General features: G+C 33.7%; 1 protein-coding gene across 1 annotated transcript in view; it reads left to right on the top strand.

Annotated features, from left to right (window-relative positions):
- Window positions 1–12,085, top strand: part of sema3c (sema domain, immunoglobulin domain (Ig), short basic domain, secreted, (semaphorin) 3C) — a 62,928-nt gene that overhangs the window by 37,929 nt on the left and 12,914 nt on the right. Inside the window, 8 exon segments of the mRNA XM_058773766.1 lie at window positions 2,470–2,560; window positions 4,735–4,854; window positions 5,399–5,541; window positions 5,666–5,780; window positions 7,212–7,281; window positions 9,375–9,519; window positions 10,639–10,649; window positions 10,651–10,859. Of these exon segments, the coding sequence (XP_058629749.1) occupies window positions 2,470–2,560; window positions 4,735–4,854; window positions 5,399–5,541; window positions 5,666–5,780; window positions 7,212–7,281; window positions 9,375–9,519; window positions 10,639–10,649; window positions 10,651–10,859 (904 nt within the window).

The following is a 12,085-nucleotide window of genomic DNA, read 5'->3' as shown; positions in this document are numbered from 1 at the left end:
ATGTATTCGACTGTATGCATAAATTAGCATGTAGTATACTTCGGCCTTAAGATGCATGTGCTGAGATTAAACAAGAAGAGAAGACATAAGACCAGATGACAAAACAAAATTAGAAGAGACAAGACAAGAGATGTGCGAATCAAAACAAGACAAAACGAGAACCAGATGAGATGAGAGAAGACAAAATGAGACAAGATGAAACACAAAGACACAAGATGAGGACAGGCGAGATGAGATGAGACAAATAATAAATGAGAACCAGATGAGATGAGATGAGAAAAGAAAAGATTAAACAAAATGAGAGTTAGAAGATCAAATGAGGCAATAAATGAGAATTGAGAGGAGATGAGATGAGGTGAGATGAGACTAGACAAAATAAGATAAAACTAGATGAGACGAGACGAGGTGAGACTAGACAAGAAAAGATAAGACAAAACAAAACTGGATGAGATGAGATGAGATAAAACAAGACAAAACTAGATGACATGAGATGAGTTGAGACGAGACAACGAAACAAGACAAAACTAGATGAGACAACAAGACAAAACTAGATGAGACAAGATGAGACTACACTAGACGAGACAAGACAAAACAAAACTGGATGAGATGAGACAAAACAAGACAAAATTAGATGAGACAAGATGAGACTAGACAAGAAAAGACAAGACAAGACAAAAAACTGGATGAGAGGAGATGAGATGAGATGAGATGAGATGAGATGAGATGAGATGAGATGAGATGAGATGAGATGAGATGAGATGAGATGAGATGAGATGAGATGAGATGAGACTAGGCGAGATGAGACAAAACTGGATGAGATGAGATGAGACAAGACGACAAAACTAGATGAGATGAGAGAAGATGAGACGAGATAAAACAAGACAAAACTTGATGAGATGAGATGAGACAAGTTGACGAAACAAGACAAAACTAGATGAGACGAGCTGAGATGAGACTAGACGAGATAAGACAAAACAAAACTGGATGAGATGAGACAAAACGACAAAACTAGATGAGATGAGATGAGATGAGATGAGACGAGACAAAACTGGATGATATGAGATGAGATGAGACAAGACTAGACAAAACAAGACAAAACTTGATGAGATGAGAAGACAAAACTGGATGATATGAGATGAGACTAGACTAGACAAAACAAGACAAAACTGGATGATATGAGATGAGACTAGACTAGACAAAACTAGATGAGATGAGATGAGACGAGACAAAACTGGATGATATGAGATGAGATGAGACAAGACTAGACAAAACAAGACAAAACTTGATGAGATGAGATGAGACGAGACAAAACTGGATGATATGATATGAGATGAGACAAGACTAGACAAAACAAGACAAAACTTGATGAGATGAGAAGACAAAACTGGATGATATGAGATGAGAATAGACTAGACAAAACAAGACAAAACTGGATGATATGAGATGAGACTAGACTAGACAAAACTAGATGAGATGAGACTAGACTAGACAAAACAAGACAAAATGAGATGAGACAAGACCAGATGAGATGAGATGAGATGAAAATCCTTAGAGGTAAAAAAAGACTAGAGAAGAGACAAGGCGAGACCAGATGAGATTAGAAGCAGTCCTACAAGCAATCTGAGTCCAACAGCTTGTTTTCTATAATTCTTTTTTTGTTTGAAAAGCATTTTCCTCTCTCAACCCTCCATCTGTGTCCGTCTCTCTTGGCTACACACCAGCTGGACTATTACAGAAGAAGAAAACTCTGCAATAGGGTGACCTGTAACCTTTAAAAGTGTGCGGAGTAGCTTTGTGATATAACAATGACGGGGCCACCCTGAAGTCACCATGTGATTCACATCTTTGCCTATAGTTGGGTGTGATGTAAGGAGCCAATATATTAGTTAATGAATACATGCATCCCTGTGACAAATTGAAAGATCTACCATCAGCGGCCGAATGTCCTGACGGAGGCTCTCTACGTCTCTGGTTTCTCTCACTTCACGTAACTGGCCAACATCATGACACCAAAGGAGAGGATAGACTGGCCTGATAGTCGGAAACCTGGAAGCCTTCGGGCAGGTCTGTCCAACCAATCATAAGAAAGCCAGAACCACTGCACTAATGAGTGCTTGGAAATTACTCAGAAATCTTTTTATATAGATTGGCTGTGAAACATTTCGGATCAAGCTGAAGGTTGAGAATAGATTTGATGATGGTAAATGAGATAAAATGATAACAAGAGCATATGTCAGTCATTTATATCTATTATAGGATATGATTTGATTATTTGATTTAAAAGGTCAACTCTGCAGCTTATTTTGGGCATGATCCGCCCACTTAAAAAGGGAAAGACCAAGGGACTAAGCACTGTCTGTTTCATTTTTGTTGGCCAATTAGGGAAGGGTTTATCTGAAATAGTTGATATCACAGTAATAGTTTGTATATGTGAAATGAGAGATTTTGTGTTTTTGGTGTCATTGGCAGGAGCAAGTCTTCCAAATCTCTTCCCGAGCAGAATCAGGGAAAGGAAGATGCTCGTTTAACCCACAAGTCAACACCGTCTCAGTCATGCTCAGTAAGTGCTGCTGTCTTTTGTGTCTTTATCCACAGGTGCCGTTTTGTCTCGGACATATACTATAACACATTCTCTATGATCTCTTTGTTCATGACCCCATAGTGTCATAAAAACACCCACATTTTGTGGCTGTTTTCCCCCCTCCGATGTGACAACTTTGGGTCACTCAGTGCCGCCTCCTTAATCCTTTGATCTGTAATTGGCTAGCTGGTGTTGGGTTGCTGTTGACACAGCCAATGGGCTAAATTACACGCACATTCATGCTTTCACACACCAGAGAGTCATTACAACTGCAACATAAACACAACAGTGTTATTTTAGTATCATTGAAACACTACTATAGTTTTAATTAATATTTTGAATGCTATATTTTTTTATATTTTCCGTTTTTACTTTAATTTTAATTGAAGTCTGCAAAATTGTTGTTGTTTTTGTCAGTTTTATACTTTTTAAAAAATTTTATATTATTATTTTTTAAATGTTTATACAGTGTTTCTTTTAAATCAATTTTTATTTCACTTTTAGTTTAGGTCTTTTAGCATGTTAAACTAAATGAAAACAAGAAATGTTGCCTTGGTAACTAGTTTTTCATGTAATGTTCATCGCTTATTTCAATCTCTTTTTTTTATCGCTTTAATTTTAATTAACTATAATAACCCTGAAACACACATGCCACCATCTCCCAGTTTACACCTCATGAGAACTAATTGCATGTGTCACACATACTCGCCTACAAAAAATCACACACGAACACCTAAATATAATATGTTATAGGTCATCATTGAGTCATCTGTATATGAAGAGAAAGTAGAACAGGTCCTAACCGTCTAGACGGCATCAAAGACTGACGGCCCTTGACATGACAGCCTACAGCTTTCTAGGCCTGACGTCCGTCTGACAATTTCCATCATACACTTGGCCCTTAGCCACACGTCAACCACAGGGCCCAGCAATAGTGAGTGATGAAGTGATAGAGTAGTGCACTGATGAAAGGAAGGAGAGATTTGGGGAATGGAGACTCGAGCAGGTCATTAGTAAAGCACACCGCAGAGAAATGTACAGCCGCAATAAATTCATAGGTCTCGTATTTAACAGACAGATGCTTTTAGCCATTTTTTATACGTTATATGCAGTGGGTTTACAAAATAAATGTATTTTAAACAGGGCTGTCAAAGTTAAAATGTCAACGCATGTGAGTAAATGTTTAATTACGTTTAAACTACATTAATGCATTTATTAGATTTGACATAATAACAGTTTCAATTGTGTTCTGTGAGATTATTAAAACACAACTGGAACAGATTGGTGAACACACACACAAAAGCTCCTATAGTAAGCAATCGTTGAAAAATAAAAGATGAAGATTGTAATATTTTTATGGGTAATTTATTCATAAATCAATCCTAGACAGGACATTTAACATAAGCTAAATCATTTGTACTTCCTATTTTAGAGTGGAACATTGAATTATAATATTACTGAAGCTCCAAATTCATAGAAATGTTAAAGCAAAAACATTTTACAGATGTAATATTCAGTCCATGAAGTGCCAGAAAAGTTTGATTATTTAATTATTATTTATTTAATTGCCATCCACATCAGTACATTTAAAATGAGGAACTGAATTTATTAAAACTTAAAGGAGAAATATATGGTATTAATTTGTGCTGTTTTTGTTTGCATTATAATATGTGTGTGTTCTGTGTATATTTATTATGTATATATAAACACACACACATATTTTGAAAATATTTACATGTCTATATTTATATTCATGTAATTTATATTATAAATAAATATGTTTAATATATAAACATATTTTTCTGAAATATATATACACAATAAATATACAAAAACTTAATCGCATCACATTTTAGATGCGATTAATCGCGATTAATTGTTTGACACACTAGTATTAATATATAATTTAATGTTAAATCAAATTCACAATTAAATCACATTAACTACATCAAATGAATCCTATTGTCTTTCCTAGTTTAATTCACCAACCTTACTATTCATCTGAGAAGATAAAGCAGATAAAATCCACATCTAGCACAATAAAAAGCGTCAGCTAAATGACTAAATGTAATGTAATGTAATAAAAATGTGAAAAGATTTTCACTGAACATCTGTATAAAGCAACTGTGGGACACATTTCTGTCTGTGGTTAGATCAGGAGCTGTTCTCTGGCATGTACATTGACTTCATGGGGACAGACGCAGCAATCTTCAGGAGCCTTACCACAAGGAATGCAGTGAGGACGGACCAACATAACTCCAAATGGCTGAGCGGTACAAACCCTACATTTGATTTGATCCATCTACATTATTATGACTGTTCTGTCAGAAAATTGTGCATAATGTTTTCTTGAAGCTACAAATAATTATTTATGTGGAGCATTAAATTACATGTTCCATGTCATTTCAGTAAAATAATACACAAACCACAAAGTAAAAACCATCTTTGCCCACGTCAAAGGAAATAGCTGAAGACAGGATAGACTCAATATCTGTTTACAATGATTCCACCAGGAAAATGAAAACATATTGTACATGCATAACGGTTTTCTCAAGAGGTCACATTATCTTTTGTGTGATACAGTCCAAATATACACAATGAAATGCATATTTGGTCTGGATCTGTGAGATATGTTTTCTTCACTCAGTTTGCCAGCAGCTGTATTGTGTTTCATATAAACTTAGGCATTAGCACCATGCAGAGATGTTTGATTCTTTAGGCAAGAAATGATACAGTACAATCTACTTATTTCTCTTTTGTGGTTGATGTAGAGCAAATTGAGTGTTTAAGCTGTAGTTATTCTTCTCTTTTGACTAGAGCCAGTGTTCATCGATGCACACTTGATTCCTGATGGCTCAGACCCAAACGACGCCAAACTTTACTTCTTCATGCGTGAGAGACTGACAGACAGTAGTGGAAACACTAAGAACATCCATGCTATGGTGGCTCGAGTCTGCCCTGTAAGTTTGTGTGTGTGTTTGAGTATCTTGAGTATCATTTCATTTTGTCACTGTTTACAAGTTATGCAATATTATTTTATTGTATATATGAACTGTATTATACATAAGTGTAAATTCTATTTAGAATGACACTGGTGGTCAACGCAGTCTGGTGAACAAGTGGACCACATTTCTGAAGGCTCGGCTGGTATGTTCGGTTCTAGAGGAGGACGGTACAGAGACCCACTTTGATGAGCTCGGTGAGACCACACACACACACACACACACACACACACTCATGTTGAGTTTCCATGTTTTATGGGGACATTCCATAGACACAATAGTTTTTATACTGTACAAACTGTATTTTCTATCCCCTTACCCTAACTTCATTCTTTATGATTTAGAAGCTATTTTCCTCCTGGGGACCAAAATCTACTGTAAATGGGGACACTGCATAGATCCCTATTGTTTTTATTTATATTACATCTAGTTATAAATACGGTAATCTAAATCTAACCCACATTCTAACAGAAAACCTTCTGCATTTTCACAATTAAAAAAATAAATAATGATTTTTATACAGTTTTTACAAATTAGGAGGTCCCCAAAAAGAGGTTTAGGGGGATTTTGTCAGGTTTAGCTCGCTTCTAGGTATATTTTGTCCACAAAATAAGATTAAGTAGGTACACACGACACACACACACACACACACACACACACATAGGTTCTACTTAAAGGAATGTTTTGTTTTAATAAAGTTAAGATATATGGAAAACATCTAAGACATGCTGTCTTAAAACTTTAAAAGCAAACAAAAAGAAAGTTCGGTTACACTTTTATTTTAAGGTGTCCTTGTTATAGTGTAATTATACATTTAATCGCTGAGTAATATTAATTAACTACAAGTACTTACTATATGGGATTTATTTGATTTAGGGTTCCTTGCATGTACTTATGCATAATTTATTGTTATTATTATAGTAAGAACATGTAACGTGTAATAAGGACACTTTAAAATAAAGTGTTACTGAAAGTTCACTTAAAAAAAAAATTAAATGTCATTAAAAATGATAATAATTGATATATATTAGGTATCAAAAGAATTCAAATATTTTAAATACTGTTTACCACTAAAATCAAGTCCCCTGGTTGACTTTATATTTAAATTGTTTAAATAAAAACTAATTTCTTTTAAACAAATCTTTCTTTGTATATATTTTATGTATTTGCATTCAGTAACAAGATATATATTTATTTGATTGCCATATATTTTAGGACTAGAAAAAAATCCCAAGGGGCAGTAAACCCCATTGTACCCTAATTAGATATGGTTTTGTTAGTTCTTAACCTGTATTTAACCCAAACACTCCTTCAAAAGCCTTACAAATTTCACGTTCTAGTTAAACAGCTTTCTATAATTACCGGTCATTAACCATAAACCAGCCATTTTGGTGTTTGTCAGTGTCCAGCAACAGCCTTAGGTGATTTGTAAAGCTTTTCACTTCATTAAAATCCTTTTACGATCATAAAACACTCAGCACAAACCGTTTACACTGGAGAGTTAAAGCCTGTGATGGATTTACACGCGTTCACCTGTTTTATTCTTGTTAGGCCAAACTAGAACCGTGTAACAATGTTGTGGGACAGATGTTCAGCTATTGAGTGAGTGTTTGTTTCTTTCCTTCCAGAGAATGTGTTTTTATTGGAGACGGACCACCCAAAGGGCCTTCTCATCTTTGGAGTTTTCACCTCTACAAGGTAAAGCCAATAGCAATATTGAGCTTGCCGCTAATGTGTGTGTATATATGCGTGCGCATGTTTTTGTGTGTGTATTTGCCAAATATAGTTCAGACGGGGTTGGAACTGAGGGGATGACAGGGTTTCTGGGAAAATGTGATCACACCTGAGGGCGGCAAAGGAAGGGAACGGTCACTCCTTCACAAACAAACATCTAATCTTAGTTCATCCAACAGCTTTTCACTGTGATGAAACACAGACATCTGTGTGGTTTTGCCGAATATTTGAAATATTCTGTCATGCAGAAAGAGAGTGTGTAATATGCAGTGTCATGTCACTGAGTCAGTTTAAATGTTTTTTTTGTTGGTGTTGTTTAATTGCGTAAGTGTAAACTCTCAGAAACAAGCATACAGTTCTTGGAAGTAATTAGTGCACAAATAGACAGAAATGAAAGTTAGAATATAAAGCTATAAAACTAGTGAATTCCTGATTTTTAAAAATAAAATTACTACATTCAATCATATTTTAATATTTAAACTAATATTATGAGTTTAGAAATATTTCATTCTTTTAGACTACATATCACATTTATAATTGACTTCATTATATTCTATTCATTATGTATACAATTATATTTTGTTACAATTATTATCATATTCAATTTAACAATATTATGAGCTTACATGAAGTATTCAGATGCAAAAATGTTTAAATTAGCATTTTTTCTGTTAATCAGGCTCCTATGAAAATAACATCGGACTATTTGTTTTTTAATAAATCATTCAATAACTGACTAATAACTTTTTTCATTGCCATTAAAGTGAAATTACTGAACCTAAACATAGAAGCCTGATTAAAAACTTTTTTTTTTTTGCATCTGAAATCATCAAATACATTCATATATACGTCTTCTTTTCTTTCTATATACTATGGTCTATTATTTGTGTATATATTTGTATATAATCAATATTTGTATTGTCTATATACATTCTCTAATCTATTTATTACATTTAATAATATTGTAATATTTCATTTGATCTATTATCATGAGTTTATAAATATATTATACTCTTATATAATACATATCATTAATATTTCATATATTCCTTCCATATACTATTAGTTAATATTTGTAAATATTCTAGATTGTAAACATTTGCATGTATTATATACTATATTCTAAAATATATAATTTCTGTTTACTTTATAATAATTTATCATTTTTATATGTTATAAATAATAATGTTTATTAAAATTATATTCTAAACTTTGGGGTTGAAGTATTCAGCACAAAAAGGATGGCAGGCTGTGTTTTTATATATAGTTAGAAAAAATAAAATGTCAAAAGTGCCCCTGAAAATCAATTCTCTTTAAAAAAAAAAAAAGATAATAAAGTAACTCTAACAAGCACTCTACCTTACCTAAAGTACTGGATAAGAAATGTTTAGGTACAGCACAGAGGTCATTTGATTTTAGCACAGTTTAAGACGTTGAAATGTCTTCAAAAACTCAATAGTTGTTTTTCCTTAAGAGAAAGATCCAAGCAGCCAGTGGTCTTCATTTATTATCTCATTGTTTAGGCGAAACAGTTCAGATATGAGGTCTCATTTGCTCTGGGTCATTTCATTATGTTTGTTATGGTGGGTTTGAATGAGTGTATGTTGGGGTGTGTGTGTACGTGAGGTGTGGTTTAATGAGGTGAGATTTCGGTCAAGGTTTCCGAGCTGTGGTTCATTCTCCAACCACGTTAAATCTGTGTGGTTTTCCGAATGAGGCCAATCCAAACAGCGACAGCTTCTTTGTCCATGCCCCGCTCTGTTATTTATCATTATATTTTGTCTCTTTCCCTTTGTTTTGCGATCAAACAAAGAAATTCTTTGTCTTGCTGTCTGATCAAAATCTAGGATGTCCAGCCAAACCACACTTCATCCCAGAGTATAACCAAAGCGGTGTCCCCTTTCCATTTTTCTCTCTCTGTGGATCGAGTCTCCAGCGTAACCATGTTACATCATCCCTTCCATCCAAATGCTTAGGAAGGATGTGCAAGACTGTCTGTTACTGTCTGAGTCGCTTCGTGTTAAATAGCTCTGTGTGTTTTGTGTTATTCCATCCAGTTCTGTGTTCAGAGGTTCTGCGGTCTGTGTGTACAACATGGCCGACATCCTGACGGTCTTCAACGGACCGTTTGCGCACAGGGAAGGACCCAACTTCCAGTGGGTGGCTTTCCAGGGCCGGATCCCATACCCACGACCGGGAACTGTGAGTCACACACATTCATGTCCTGCCTTGGTACAGTCACTCTGTTTATAACACCATTAAACAGAGTAAATATTTGTGAATTACACAGTTTAGGCCAAAAATAATTATCATCATAATCTTATTTTTAGTTTATACATGAAATTAGGAGATTTCTGGTCTATCCTCCGTGACTCTTATATTTCAAGGTCATTTTTGTGATACCGTTTAATAACATTTTACCAAAATTATATAGAATAGTACTATTTTAATAATATAAAGAGTTATAGATTAATTTTGCACACTTGATTTCTGGTCAATACTCTGTTACAAAAGCTTATAATTTAAGTTTTTTTTTTTTTTTAATGCATATGTGATTTTTTTTTTAACAATATTTTACTATAATAATATAATATAGAATATTACTGTACTACTGTTTATAAATATGTATTAATTATTTTACAAATATTTCATGAATATATCGTATATTGCTATCTCTTACTAATGTAATACAATTTCTCTATTTATTTATTTTTAAATTACATGAAATTTGTACAGAAATTTGCACAGAAGTTATTACAGAATAACTTGTATCTTATTGTCATTTATTTTATAGATATATATTTTAGATATGATAATTTTACAATAACAATTTACTATAAAATAATATATAACAATACTATTTTAATATAGCATTTAAAAAAAAAAAAAATTCAGTTGAGTATATACATGAAATTTGTAGGTTTGATTTCTGGTCTAGCCTCTGTTGAAAGGGCTTATATTTTATGGTCATTTATTTTTTAGATAAATTATGAGATGAGAATATTTAATAGTATTTTTCTATGAAAACATATAGAATGACGTTATTTTTTTAATGTAATACTAAATTATTTTTATTATTATTACATGTGTGTCCAGCCAGCGTAATGTTAAAGAGCCACAAAGGGTTTATTCCCCACTTAAATTAATAATGTTGGACTTTTGTATTTTTGGGGGAACTTTTAAAATGACATGCACTCGCATGAGACAAAGACTCACTAATATTATGACAAAAAGACCCAATTAAAGTGATAAAGCTTTCATAATCTACAGCATGATTGTCTAAGCTTAACAATAAAATTGTTTTTATCCTCTTCCTGTCAGTGTCCTGGTGGCGTTCACTCCTCATATCCAGAGTACTAAAGAGTTTCCAGATGATGTGGTGACGTTCGTGAGGAATCACCCCGTCATGTTTAACCCCATCTACCCGGTCGGCAGGAAACCTCTGGTGGTGCGGACACATGCCGATTATAAATACACCTCTATAGCTGTGGACCAGGTGACCGCTGCGGACGGACACTACCAGGTTCTTTTCCTGGGCACAGGTAAAACCCCAGAGTATGACAAATCTCAAGAAAAAGAAATGACTCAGAGTTACAACCATCAGATGAAAAACAGTTTAAATGTTCCACAATACATTTCAACAACTACCTCATGTAATTTGTTTGTGGAAGGAGCTGGCACACTTAACTTTGCATGACTGCTTGTTGACCTTTTCAAAAGACTAAATAGGTTTTTCCACCTAAAAATGAGAAAGGCAGAAAAGTTGAAATTTGTTTTCCTGACTGATAACATTTTACTGAAAGTGATTTGTCAGTTAAATTATACTTAATTTAAAATATTTAAAAATTATACTGTACTGCACGCACTCGACTTTGTTATACCACACTGCTTCATAACATAACATACAGTTTACATTATACAAAACATACCAGAGCAATGTTCCTAATAATTTTATATAAAAAAAGACTGATATTTTCTCAGACTTACAACAAGATCTCACAATTCTGACTTTATTTCTCAGAATTGCAAGTTTATATCATGCAGTTCTGGAAAAAAAAAAAAAGAAGAATTACTGGTTTGTATCATGGAATTCTGAGAAAAAGTGTTGCAAGATGTAAACTCGCAATTGCAAGAAAGTCAATTGTGAGATTAAAAGTCAATTACATTTTATTTTTTATTCAGTGGCAGGAACGGGCTTCCATACAATTCATATTCAGATTATTATTATTAAAAAATTAAATAATCTAAAATACATAAAAACAAGAAATCATATTTCTTAAGATTATGAACGAGCAGAAATATTGTGGGAAATGCTCTTCACTAATGTAAAGTATATTCAGTACTATAATATAAAATTAGCCTAAATTTCATTTAAAAAAAATAGTTATTCTATACCATTCCATTCCTTACAGAAATATAACATAACACATCCAGAGATCATAGACATAGATCTGTCTGCCACTGACCACCACTAGGGGGCAGAGAGTCTACACAAGCTGCACAAATATTATCATCTTATCATTTTTTTAACATAAACATCTCTCTCTCTTCTGCACCAGTTAAATGGAAGATATTATGATTCCTGCTGTGTCACAGCACAAGACACGGTATTAACTTTTGAGATGGCAATGGAAGAATGAAAGAAAGCGTGTGTGAGTGTGTGTTTATCTGAGCACAGAATCAGAGACACGACAGCAGACAGGCTCAGCGGTTACTAGGGAACGGGGATAGGGACATTTGGAGAGAATTCAAAATCACAGCTGTTTGT

This window comes from Onychostoma macrolepis, chromosome 04 (assembly GCF_012432095.1).
Source record: "Onychostoma macrolepis isolate SWU-2019 chromosome 04, ASM1243209v1, whole genome shotgun sequence".
NCBI lineage: Eukaryota > Metazoa > Chordata > Actinopteri > Cypriniformes > Cyprinidae > Onychostoma > Onychostoma macrolepis.
Note: the sequence above shows the minus strand (reverse complement) of the source record. Positions and strands in the feature narration are given on the sequence as shown.